Source organism: Ambystoma mexicanum, chromosome 2p (genome assembly GCF_040938575.1).
Source record: "Ambystoma mexicanum isolate Mex_15411 chromosome 2p, UKY_AmexF1_1, whole genome shotgun sequence".
NCBI classification, from domain to species: domain Eukaryota; kingdom Metazoa; phylum Chordata; class Amphibia; order Caudata; family Ambystomatidae; genus Ambystoma; species Ambystoma mexicanum.
Window position 1 is genome coordinate 1,269,715,235 of NC_090923.1, and position 13,616 is coordinate 1,269,728,850.

Consider the following 13,616-nt stretch of genomic DNA (forward strand, 5'->3'; position numbering starts at 1 on the left):
ACACATGTAATGCTCTCCCAGTGAAATAACCCCCCCCCCCTACAATGTGGGAAAAGGAACCGTTTGTAGTCTGCATAGCAGAGGTTGACCCCCTAACTTAGAATGCCAGGGAGGTCACTCACACTCGTCAAATGAATGCAAGCAGGTTGTCTACAGAGAAGAACATGCAAACTCCCTGCTACTGTCATGCTTGTGTTGTCATTCTAGCTCTCACAAACATCCAACAACAAATAAGAATGGCTGTTCCAGACGATACACATTTCAAAAAGGCGCCCCAAAGGGTAATTTCCATCAGCTACCTCCAGTTACAATACCAATCAGCACTTCTCCTGTGTGCTCATTACAGTCCTGTGTCACCCCCCCTCAAATACCCCTCATCCCCACTATCACACTTCTCAGTAAGGGCAGTGCAGGCAGAGTGCAGCTGCTGTATTAAATGCTCCCGAGTCACATTGCGTTAGCCCAAACAACCATGAGCTACAACATGAGCTGGGACAGTGCAGAGTGCATTTTTGCAGTGCAAAGTCTGGGCTGAGTCACGCATGTTCATGTTTGCAGTACAAAACGACTTTGCCTGGACTTTGCATGGCAGAAATACACCTTGCACGGTCCCAGGAGTCAGGGTTTGTGTCAGAGGTGCAAAGTCACTTTTCAGCCGTGCAAAGTCACTTTTCAGCCGTGCAAAGTCACTTTGAACCGGGCAAATATTCCATGAATCGGGCCCCAGATGTTAATTCTGTTCCAAGCGGAAATCATGGCTCTGTGGGAGTAGGAGTTGCAGAGTGGGGGGAACTTGGTGCCCTGCAGCACTGATTACCCCGGCCACATGCAGAAGCATCATGCTTGAAGAGGCAGATGGAGCTTGGGACTCAGGTTTCTGAAAGACTTTGCCGACAGCCATGGGTTCTTTCATGAATAACTGTCAGAAGGATAAAGTGTTGATGGCGAGACTGATGCAGAACTCCCGAAACCAATGGCCCACTCTGGCCCTTTACAGGACTCGGCCCAAAGATCTGTCTATCAGAAGTTGATGGCGCAGGAGCTGGTTTGGGATGAGATGGTGGGACCTAGTTGCCGAGGGGACCAGGGGTGTTGCTAGGTCTAGAATACGTCTGGGGCTATGCTAATGTTGAGAGTGTCGGGACTCAGGGCTAGCTAGCCTTTTGGTAGTAGCTCCTGGGCTTCTATCCGGGTCTACAACTAAAAGACCCGGGACTATAGCCCCCTCGACCCCCTCTAGCAACGCCTCTGGAGGGAACTTTGTGATTTTTCTCCCCATAATAGGTTAAAAAAACCTTTGTGACTGCTTGGCACCAATGTATCTCCAAACCGAATCCCAATGCCACTTCCCTTTTGTTTAGTAATGTGCAACATAGGTAATGGTCTCATACATGCCTGCACCTGGTAAAGAAGAGGGGCTCATGATGGCCGCATTCAGCTTGAATGAGGTTTTGCTTGCCTAAAGGATCAACAGAAAATGAGAGCTCCTGCACCTGACTGAATACTGCTGTGTATGTACCGACAGTAGCACATTGGCATCTGCGGACCTGTGCAAGCGAGTCTCGGGCATTGTCTCTAATAGTTCCCATATATAAAAAGGGAGCCTGGGGCAAAAAAGCCAATTGCTGCCCCACAGCCATTCTAGATAAAAACAAGGACGTCTTTTTACTCTTTCTAGCTCTCATCCTTCTGTGTCGGACTTTGCTTGTCTTTCAACTAATTAGGCTGTGTCCTTGCCTAATACTGCGTTTCATTCCTTACTCGATTCGCTATATCCAACTAAATCTTTCTGCCCTACTCGGCTTCCTCTGATCTGATCTTCTTGCATTCTACTTTTGCTAGAAGTTGATGGAAAAAGTCGCAATCCCCGGCTGATGCACTCTATTTTTCTTACGATTCAGTTATTTTCTCTGCTGAAAAACAGTGCTACTCTGACCTTATTTTCTCTCTCTCCCTACCGTCTTGTACACCTTCTGAACTATATGTTCTCCCCTTCTCCTCCCAACGCCTCCTCTCCCTCATCCATCTACCACTTGAATTTTGCTCTCTACTTTATATATGAGGTGAGTACTCTTCGGTCATCAATCTCTTCTACTCTTGATCACACATCCTCCTCCTCATCTTCTACTTTTTCACCTACCTTCTTTACACTGTCCTCGTTTACTCCTCTCTCTGAGTCTGACACTACCCTGTTTCTTTGCTGGGCACACCCTACTGCTTCTCCTCTCAACCTTATTCCTTCCCATCTTGTTCTCAAGATCTTGCCACGTCGTTTACCTTATCATATTGCTCTTCTCAATACCTCTCTCTCCTCCTCATTCCTTCCCTCTGATTTAAACAATTCTGTCATCTCCCCATCTTAAAAAAAAATCCATTGATCCCTTTTTACTCGCCAACTAATGTCCCATCTCACTGTTGCCTTACCGCTCTAATATTCTAGAGCATGTCATCTATACTCAGACTTTCACTCCTCTTGATCATCTCTCTCTTCTTTCTCCAGTTCAATTAGGCTTTCGTCCTCTTCACTCCACTGAAACTGCACTTCTTTCTGTTATGCATTTTTTTATCTCTGTTTGTCATTGTAAACACTGCTCTATTCTTATTCTACTCAATCTTTCTGCCCGTGTAGATACAGTTGATCACTCCTTTCTCTTATCTACTCTGTCATCTCTATGTTTCTCTGACTCAGTGTATCAATGATTTTTATCCTATCTTTCTGACCATACTTCCTCTGTGTCCCGGGCTGGCAAGACCTCTGATGCATTTCCTGTCTCACATGGTGACCCGCAGTGTTCTGTTCTAGGTCATCTTTTGTTTTCTCTATATTCTTAATTTCTCTTATTAATAAACCTTATGCTGACTACACACACATATTTGTTACGTTCTCCTCATTCTCGGATTCCCTTCACTTAAATATTTCTTCTTGTCTTCTGTCTGACAGTGTTGGATGCACTCACATTTTCTTTATCTTAACAAATCCAAACTGAGATAATGTTCTTTCCTGCATCTTCTCTTTCTTCTATCCCCTGTCCTCCTTCTATATTACCTTTCCACCTTCCTCTATTCCTACTAAACGCTCTGTTCGTAATCTTGGAGTTATCTTCAACTCCTCCCTTTCCTTCCATCACAACATCTTCTACGTGTCTTGTTCTTGTCACTATTATCTTTACAATATTTGCAAAGCATGTCCCTTTCTTTCCTTTTCAGTGACTAAACTTTTAATTACCTCCTTGGTCTTATCTCGCCTGGATTATTGTTTGGTTGTTCTAATTGGTGGTCCTCAGTATAGGCTTGCCCACTTATATCCATCTTTAATTCAGGTGTCCATACTCTTTTTTGTCCCTCTAACCGCACATCTATTCTCTCCTCACTTAAATCTATTTCTTAGCACTCTTTTGAATCACACTTGCCTTTTCATTTCTTTTACATTGTATTTAAATGCATTTATGGCCTGCTCACTCCCCAATCTTTTCATCTCCTTTTTGTTCCCAAACCTCCTTGTGCCCCTTCTCTCTTTTGTGCATTTTCTTTGTTGGTACCTAAGCATTGGAACTCTTTACCTATTTCCATTAGATCCTAACTACTTTCTCTTCCTTTCGTACTTCTCTTAAATCTTGTCTTCTGTCGCCAAATTGATTTACATTCTCATTTTGACTATTGTTTTGGACCACACTTTGGCGCAAAGCGCTATATAAATGAATAAATACAAATACAAATGTGGAAAATTACTATTAAATGGCGGCCGAGCATGGAGAAGAAACATGCCATTGAGCAGGGTGTCAGGCGTACGCTAATGGTGGAAAAATATATTTAAGATTGTATAACTTCTTTCGACTTAGTTGACCATAGTTTTTTTATTGGAAGACTTGGAGCCGCAGGAGATTGAAAACTTGGTTTTAACTTTATTGTGGAATTTGAGCAAGGACAATTGGGCACCGGAATGCGACGGATACAGCGGGGAGACTACATCCTGGTCTAAAGCATCTTGGTGCTCTTTCTTTTAAATAACTTCTATGTTCGTCGGAAGTCCTAAAATGTAGCTGCCTCTGTACTGAATGGTGTAGCATTACCACTGTTGCAGTATGCAGAAGACGCCATTTTAGGATGAAGAGGGCCTTCCACTCTCTCTTTGCAGCATTAGCTCCTTAATGTGAAAATAACATGATATTTTCAACAGCCTTAAAACTAAAGTAATACTAATGGGAAATGGCTGCCACCCACTGAGACAAGGGAAGCTAGATGTGATGCTACTGGAAGTAGTTTTCCTGTGATTATTTAAGGCACGGTTTTAGGAAAAACTGTTCATCGATGCATTTCCCCTGAGCTATCCTCTCAATGTGCCAGATCACTGTGCCAAGCTTGATCCCGTTTGGATTTACCCAGTGTATTTACTTAATAAGGGCTAACAGAAGGACAATGTTAGTGACTGTGCAATATTCTTCTTTTAAGGTAAACATAACATTGTATACCGCACATATTGTATTATACATTTTGTAGCGCAGTGGTATGGTTCTGCTCAGCAATAAATATTAATTGAATTTGCTTATGTGACTGCCAGAATGGAACACTCAGGTGATGAGCGGCAAATGCTCATATGGAACTCCAGACAAGACAGGTCCAGGGATGTGCCCACAACTCTCCAATCAACTCACATGGCCATTGACCTCCAGAAATCTCCACTGCTTCTGTAAGCAGTTGCCTGCAGAAGTGCTATACCTCCATGGCTCTGCAAAGAGAAACCATACCCAAATTGTAAGGGGGGTTGCGTTATGAAACAGCCCTGCTCAAGCTCGCACCCACAAAATGTCAGTTGAGGTCCCACTCACTCTGCCAACCAATCACACTATTCTTTTATGCTCAAGTGGTGCTACTGCATTGGCAATCCTGCTGCCAGAGCCTGCACAACTGTGGTTTGTTCTGCCAGTAAGAGATGAAAAAGGGGGCTGGAGAAGACACAAAAAATGGATGAGGGACAAAGCAAAGATACAGTTGATTAAACGGACATGTGTTTGTCTTCAGAGAGCAGCTGATCGACACCAAGTTCCATATAGGTTTGGAAAACATTAGGTAAGTGAGTGTGCTAGTTTTAATAACAGCCGCAGTACAAATGCAAATGTGTTTGCTTATCTGGAGAAAGTATTGGAGTTTTTATTGCATGTGTTGCTCATGTACTCCCTCGCTCTCTCTCTATATTATTATTATTTGACTTGTAAAGCTAAACAAAACAAGAAACACCACAACAGGCGGACTCTAAACAAAACAAGAAACACCACAACAGGCGGACTCAGAAAATATCACAACGGAACAGAAAGCAGAGGAATCCAAGATCAGGACAGAGGCATTTAGTTAGAAAGAAGGGTTTTCAGGCCCTTTCTGAAGACTCTGATGGAGGATTCTTCCCTGAGGTTGATGGGCAGTTCATTCCAGGAGATAGGAGCCACTGAATAGAAGGTTCCTGTTTTTGCTTGCGTGAGTCTACAGGAGGGAATGTTTAACAGGAAGCCATGGTTTGATCTCAAATTGTATTGACCGGCTTTCAGTACCAACACCTCTTTATGGTACTCTGGGCCAGAATTATGCAAACAATTAAAGGAGATCACCGTAAGCCGGGAAAAGGATTATTTCCTTGATAGGAAGCCAATGAAGGTCCCTTCTAGCATCTGAAATATGATGTGATCTCTTGCGATCCATCACAGCTCTTACCCCATTATTTTGCATTATTTGCAGTCTCTTCAGCTCGCAATTAGGCAGACCAGTCAAAAGGCTACTGCAGTAATCTATTCTAGAGCTTATAAGAGCATGTGCCAGGGATTCTCTACTTGCTCTTGAGAGAAAGAGCCAGGCATGAGCGATAAGTTGAATATAATATACTGAGGATGCTATCAGGCTGATGACCTGAGCTTTCATATCTAAATTGCAGTCTAAATACACCCTCAGCGTCTTAACCTTTTCCTTTATCTTAATACTACAGTCTCCAATTAGAAGTTGTGTATACTGTCTGCCTAGGTTGCGAGACTTGCCTTGGTTCCTAGGAGCATCAGTTCGGTTTTGCTCATGTTGACTGCTAGGCCATTGGCACACATCCATTTTTGGATGAGCTGGTATATTAATATTTATTTCACCAGAAGCGAAGACGTCAGTAAGTGGGATGACACATTGAGTGTCATTGGCGTAATTCGGATATTCAATGTCATTAGTGTCCAAAAAATCCAGAAACGGTACTGTGAAAAGATGATAAAATATGGGAGACAGGCAGGCTCCCTGTGGGACTCCTTGAGTCAGCTCCATTGCATCTGCATCAGCTAGATCACTACTAACTCTCCTCTGACGTCCTTCGAGAAACGATTTCACCCAACGGGCTGCTGATGTCGCAAAACCTGGTGACCAGAAAAGTATGGCACCAATGTACCAATGTACTCTCTCCCTCTTTCCCTCGTCCTCCCTCTCTCTCTCCCTCCCCCTCTCTCTCTCTCTCTCTCTCTGTCTCTCTATCTCTCTCTCTATATCTCCCTCTCTCCCTCCCTCTTTCTCTCACTCAATCTCCCTTTCTCCTTCTCCCTCCCCTCTTTCTCTCTCTCTCTCTCTCCTATTCCCTCTCTCTCTCTATCTCTCTCTCTATCTCCCTCTCTCCCCTCTCTCTCTCCCTCTCTCCCCGTCCCGCTCTCTCTCTCTCTCTCCCTCTCCCTATCACTCTCTCCCTCTCTCTCATCCTTCCCCCTCCGTCTCCCCCTCTCTCTCTCCCTTTCCCTCTCTCTCTCTCGCTCTCTGATTCTCCCTCTCCCCCTCTCTCTCTATCTCCCTCTCTCTGTCTCACTCTCTCACTCTCTCCCTCCCTCTCTCCTTATCTCTCTCTCCCTCTTATATTTTTTGATCACCCCTGTATTGCTACTATACATCTACATGTCGTATGTCCACCTGTCAATGCAAATGCCCTCTGAATCCTTTCCAATTTCCCCATTCCAATTCAGCTGATGGGCAGGTTACTTGCGCATTGAACTGACAGACAGAAATGACGGTTCTAACTGTTGCTTCACTGTATCTGCCTGTATATTGGTGTGTTTGTATGTGTTCCTTGTGTTGCAACTACCATCCATCCATCATCTATCCATCCATGCAGGAATCCATCCAACCTTCTTTCTATCTTGCTATCCAAAAAATCACCGCCAAACACAGCTTATCATGCCTCTGTCTGTGTACTATTGTATCAGCCTTTCGTATTGCATATACTAACCCATCCATCCATCTATACTTCTGCCTGCCCATGTACATGCCAATGTACCATATCATTTATGCCTGTATATATCGTTATCTATACGTCTCTTGTGGTTCATCCATCGGTCCATCCTGCCTCCCGTCCATCCATCCAACCATCCACATCTGCATCCACTATTCTTCATATCTGTCTGCCTATCCATATACCTGCCAACTTATCTTATCCTAGCTCTAACCATCTCGGTCTATTCAAACATACAGACACAATACAACTGCTTAGACTTGCACAGTTTGTGTACTGATCTATTACCGAAAGAAAGTTCTTTTTACCAATTTTTGCTCCACCTTCCTAATGTCTATCACACACTTTCCAGGGCACTATCACACAGACTTTGGATACTGGAGCACAGATGCAGTTTGCAGGAAGTACTGTCATTATTGACTATGGCATGCTGGATATTCCCTCTTAGTTGAACTGAAAGGAAGGAGAGAGTACAAAGCAAGGCAATATTTTCGGCAGGAAACGAGTTGTACAATGTTTTGCTGTATCTAGGCTACCTTCATTTGTATGCGCACGCTCAACCCCTTAAATGATGTCATACTTTTAACGCAGGTAAACAACCTAACTTCGCCTACATTTTCACTAGAACGCCACTCTTTCCCACTCCACTACTGAGTCAGATTGGCTTATCAAATATGAGTTTGCCTAATGCCTGCCAACCAGCGCAAGAGAAGAAGGACAACAGCTCGAGAAGAGAGGCGCCATGATATCAGTGCTTACCCACGGCTTTTAGGGAGGCGTACTTGTTCAGCTCCTTGCCCGGGGGCTGCTGCTCATAAGGATTTGATATCGGTCCCATAGTGGGATAGGAGTGAGGATGCGACAGCTGCGGGAGTAGCGGAGAAGCTGGAACTGCATTATTCATGTGGGCCGTGTCTGCAATGAAGGGGAAAGAAAGACATGCGTGAAGAAAGTCAGACTTGAAAACCGCCCTTAAATAAATAATAATCAAGCAATATGATTGCCACATCAACATGCACGCCAAGACCTCATTTCCTAAACAGCTGCAAGTCTCGTGGGATGTTCAAAAGACATGGACGCCACACTTCCACTATTCTGACTGACTGGTAAGCGCTGTGCAACAGTATCAGAAAACCCTGCCACCTTGGTGATGCCAGTTTTTCCATCACGGCCGCTCCCTTCTGCTATTCCGGAAGGAGCGAAGAACTGGACACACTGTGGCATACGTGACCGCTCCTTCCCGTTTTTACGGGGTCTGTACCGCCTGTATACTCTCTCTATCACTTTATTGTAAAACACTTTGCCTATGCCCAGATCAGTTTGCCCTACTGAAATCCAATAGATACATGCATACAATGTTTTTAGCCTCAATTCCGGCAGTATTAGCTTTGATAATACTTCAAAATTTAAGTTAGGTGGTAACGGAAGCAGTAATGGTAATTGTCCCCACAATTTAGCATTTTCATTAGTCCCCATTATAGAATCCCATATGATTCAATTGGTGATAGTGGGAATTACCTCATGTGCTAATTCCGCAAGGAACATTACCACAGGGCATGAAGTGAAGATTGGATAAGCAGGAGCTAAAAGCAGCTCATGGGTATCCTGCATTAACCAGTCACCAGGAGCTACCATTGCGAAACTAGGAGCTAGTACATAGCTTCCTGCAAATCTAGCTACTGGAAACATAATTTTGACCATTATGTATGTTGCCTTATGCATTAAATGTCCTATAGATTACTCCTAATGTTTATTTACACATTGCCCCAAATGGACAGAGTTAAATTCACACAGGTATGTTTGTTTGGAATTAGTTGGACTGGGGAGCCAAAAGTACCTCCTGGTCGCTGTTGGTGTCAAGCTAACCAGGCTCTTCTAGGCTACATGCAGGAGCTAAATCGCTCCCAGCTCCCCTCAATTTCGAACCCTGTTACCACCACTTTTCATGGAGGTATTACTGGCTTTTGACCTCATGGGTTGCTAAACTCATAACCAGGCGGTGCGATAAAACCGTTTGATTTTTTTTAGAAATACTGCTTGCTTTACTGTTACAAACAAATTTATAATGCAGCCATAAGCAAGGTTTTTATACTGCATAGCAGTGGCCAACGAGAAATAGGCCCCCTGTAATGGAAGGCTTTTGGCAGAGCAGGGAACCCACAAATATTGGGACCTCTATCAGACACAGAGCATAAACAAGTTATTACATGTTGTCTTCATAAAACCATGTATCTAAGTTTTCTTTATAAGACAAGTTAACAAGAAAAACTGCCACTCACAGGTGTTTTTCCCGGGATATATCGATGTACCTGGTAGATGCCAATTACAAACATTAATATCCCTACCACTGTCATGCTTATCTCACCAGTAATACTTACCTATTGACTCGCGGTGTGAGTGCCATAATCTGGTCAACGCACGCAGCCGAGAAAGGGTTTCTATTTCAATAATCATCATTTTGGGACTGGGTGCACTACTATATAGATTCTACCCAGTATTAGGAGAATTGCAATATCATTCAACTTTATTTCACCAAAAGTCCCAGCGTAGACCACGGGACATCACATGCCAAAACGCACCACAGAAAGTTGCCCCATACAAGCATTTGAACCCTAACAACTTAACTGGAAGTAATGGGACACCACCTTTGACCCTGGTGTCATAGGATATAACTTCCATGTCATGTGGAAAGAATATAACTTTTGTTCAACTTGCCTCTCCATTAGAGCATATATCTTTGTCCAACTTATCCGCCCCCATCCCTTTTACTATCCCCCTCATCTAGTGTACAGCTGGCACCCTAAATCTCTTCTTGCTTGAAGTAGGCCTACTACTCGAAACAATCCTGGCAGATGTTTCCATGGTCATATTGGATGACTTCAACCTCTCCAATACCACGAAGGCCCATCAGCTGAAGCTTGACTCAAATCCCTGCTCCTCTTAGATAACCTTCTGACCCAAACATATCAGAACTTCTATGATCTTATCTTCCCTTCGTCTGCCCTCAACTCTTCTGCTGTTTCTATATCAACCTCCTTACCTCTAGTCACCGAGTTACTCACTTCACCATGACCATTCCACCTTCACTTTCATCCCCCTCCCCGATCTACTGCCAAAACAGTGTGCCTCATACCCGGGAACAATAAAGTTCGCTTTCCAAGCCCGATGTCCTCCACTTGTTCACTCCATCAAACTACACATGCCTGCTCTCTTGTATGACTATCACTCTCTTGCTCACTCCGTCACATAATCACGCCCCCTCTCCCAACTGTTGATTCCCCAAGCCATCCCACTTCTAAAGAAAACATGTCACCACGTATGCAACTGGTGCAAGAATCGCTCCACAACTCTTCTCACTGCCTCCAAAGACTATCTGCTTGCCCTCACTACTTTGTTTGGCTTTGCCAAATCCTCTTACTCTACTGACCTCATATCCTTTCTTTGCACACTCTGCACAATGTTTCTATGAACCCCAAGACTACACTCCTTCCCCCAAAAACTAGGTGGGCCCTGCGATTAAACCATCAACACTAATTGAGCAATGACTATAGTCCCCTATTTAGCCCCATCACACTATTTCACATCAGCGACTAACCAGAGCCCTGTATTATATCAGATTCTGGGCTCTTGCCTATGAATAACATATTCACAAGACTCTCCACCAAATGAAGAGAACGCGGATTGCCACACAGGTACTGTGTGCTTCCGACCTGCACTCATCAACACCACAGGTTCTCACCTGCCTCTCCCTGTATCCCATTAATGGACACACACAGAGAGGCCACTAGAAATGAGAGCTGGGGCCGTACAAGAGCACTTACACAATACACCAATTAGTCTTCTCTCACCATGCTGCCTTTTATGTCCCTTATTCACCTCTAAAAACACAAGAAAATATGCATCACCTTGTCCACCCACTTATCAATCCCACCCCTCCTTCATTTGCTCAGTCACCCCCACTCTCTTCTCACTGCCCCACTTCTGCCTTACTTCCCACACTGAGATCTTATCCATCCTCTGCTCAGTTAACCTATCATGTGCTCCCATTGGCCCATTTGCAGCAGAAGCAACTAAAGAGATACATCTGTCACATCCTCTCACATCTTACCCCACTTCAATCTTTCCCTTTTCACAGGCATTTTCTCTGGTATCCGGTCATTGCATCTAAAACAAAGCATCGACAAACCATGCCATCGAAAAAAAGCATTGGAAAAAAAACATTGAATGCATTTTTTTCAATGGTAAAGGGTTTAGTTCAGTAAAAAAAATGTAAACCATTAAAAAGGGGTTTGGAGGAAACAACACCCATAAAGAAAAATGTATTCAATGTTTTTTTAAGATGCTTTGTTATCAATGCTATGGTTTGTCGATGCTTTGACTGTCGATACTATCACTAGGAACCATTTTCTCTGCCTGCTAGAAAATACTCACTGTCGCCCCCCTAATCAAGGGACCCGCTGCTTCCCCAAACATTCCTGCTTTCTACAGGTACATGTCTCTCTCCTGGCCCACCACTCCAACATCCCTAGAAGAGTTGTCTTTAATCACATTGCCGACTTCCACCAGCATCGCACACAATCTGTGAACCCTTCATATCAGGTTTCTGGAGCAAACACTCTGCTGAAACAGATGTCACCCACATCTCAATCCTTTTAACCACTGCTCACCAGTCTCACCTCTCCACCATCCTCACCCTACTTGAACCCTCTGAAGCCTTTAACAGTGTGGCACATGCAGACCCTCTCCTCTGTTGGTTTCAAGGACACGGCCTGTTGTTTCTCAGGCTGCTTCCCCTCCATCTTATGGAATTCTAAAATCTCCTACCCCAGACCTCTTCAAGTGGGAGTCCACCAAAGCCCAGAAACTGGCCCACACCTCTTCACTCCTTACCCTCTTAATTGGGAAAAGTCTTCCCATCCTTTTAGCTTCCACTACCACTGTTTTGCTGATGCCACTCGGATCTGTTTCTCCTTCACTCCTAATATCTCTCAGCTCATCGCAAGCGGCCTCTCCGCCATCTGCACTTGTTGGCTCTAATTCACATCATGCTAAACTCCTCTTTGGCAGGGTGGAAGTTATATTTCTCCCTGCCTCCAATGCGAACCCCTGCTCTTCCACCTCCCATCTCCTTTCCACCTACCCGCTCACTCCTTCACTCAAGTCATAAAACGGCAGGGAATGCTTTGACAGTGACCTAAGACTACAGCAGTCCATCAAGCGACTTCAACTGCTGCCAGGATGAAACTTATGCATATGGACAATCTGACATCAAATCTCTATCAAATCTGTATTGTCAGCACCTGTTCTCAGCAGATTTGATTACTGTTCAAACCTACTCTTTAGTCATCGCCTCTAATCCTTCTTGTCCCTGAACAAAGTTCTCAACTGTGTTACTCACACTCTCTAGACCCGGCCAAGTTCCTCCCCACCTCTGCATATGGATATCATGCTGCATGGCTCTCTATGTAAAAGTGCGTTCTCTTTAAATTCCTAATCCTTTAGAAATCTATTCATGGGCTCACCTGCCGCCACCATGCGGACTGCCTCTATCTTTACTCTCCCTAGTAAACTCTACGATCCTCCAATTTCCTCAAATCTTTCATTCCCAGACCTCCATTACTTCCAACAAACTCCCATCGCTCTCTCTATGATAATCATTTTACTGGAAGGCCCTCCTCCATACATTGAAACCAGTCTATCAGTGGAGAGGTTTAAGACCAGACTCAACCTGCACTTACAGTCAAAGCAGTGTACTACCCTTCTTCCATGTCTTCGCTGACCCTCACAAGGGACATCAGCCTTGCCATCCTGAATATGTTAAACATGCATGCACCTAATGTACGATGGGACTCATTATGGGTTTGCCGGTACAGTAACAACGGTACCGGTAAGCTTGCCAGGACCGTGGTTTCCATACCGGCAAACTACAAGGTCTGCGCCCGGGTGCCTTTCTGCCTGCCAGGTATGACCTGGCAGGCGGACCGGCACCCGCGAGCAGACCATGTCGGATGCACCGGCACCATTCACGAATGGTGCCGGTGCATCTGGCTTCCCCATTATCATTGAGTCCAATGGGACTCAAATGGGAATGGGGAGTCATTTCTTCCGGCGCCCAGAAATGGGCAATTACTGGGTCCGGCGGGGCCATAATGGCCCAGTAATTGCCCATTCCCGGGCACCAGAAAGAAAAAGATACAGGCGGCAGCCATGCCGGATTTACCGGCACGGCTACCGCCGGTCTCATAATGAGGCCCAATGTATATTGTTCACATGATGGCTCGTGCCCCTAATTATTTAGATTATTCATATCTATTATATAGTCTATTTTCCACTATACCACCACTACTTCAACTGGTTTACACGTATTCATACACATAACCAC

The 13,616-nt window shown here is 44.5% G+C and overlaps 1 protein-coding gene across 4 annotated transcripts in view; it reads right to left on the minus strand.

Moving 5' to 3' along the window:
- Nucleotides 1-13,616, minus strand: part of SHISA9 (shisa family member 9) — a 1,679,367-nt gene that overhangs the window by 146,355 nt on the left and 1,519,396 nt on the right. For all 4 annotated transcript variants that reach the window (XM_069645589.1, XM_069645587.1, XM_069645586.1 and 1 more), the window contains one exon: nucleotides 7,994-8,149. In XM_069645589.1, the coding sequence (XP_069501690.1) occupies nucleotides 7,994-8,149 (156 nt within the window). The remainder of the gene's footprint in view (nucleotides 1-7,993; nucleotides 8,150-13,616) is intronic.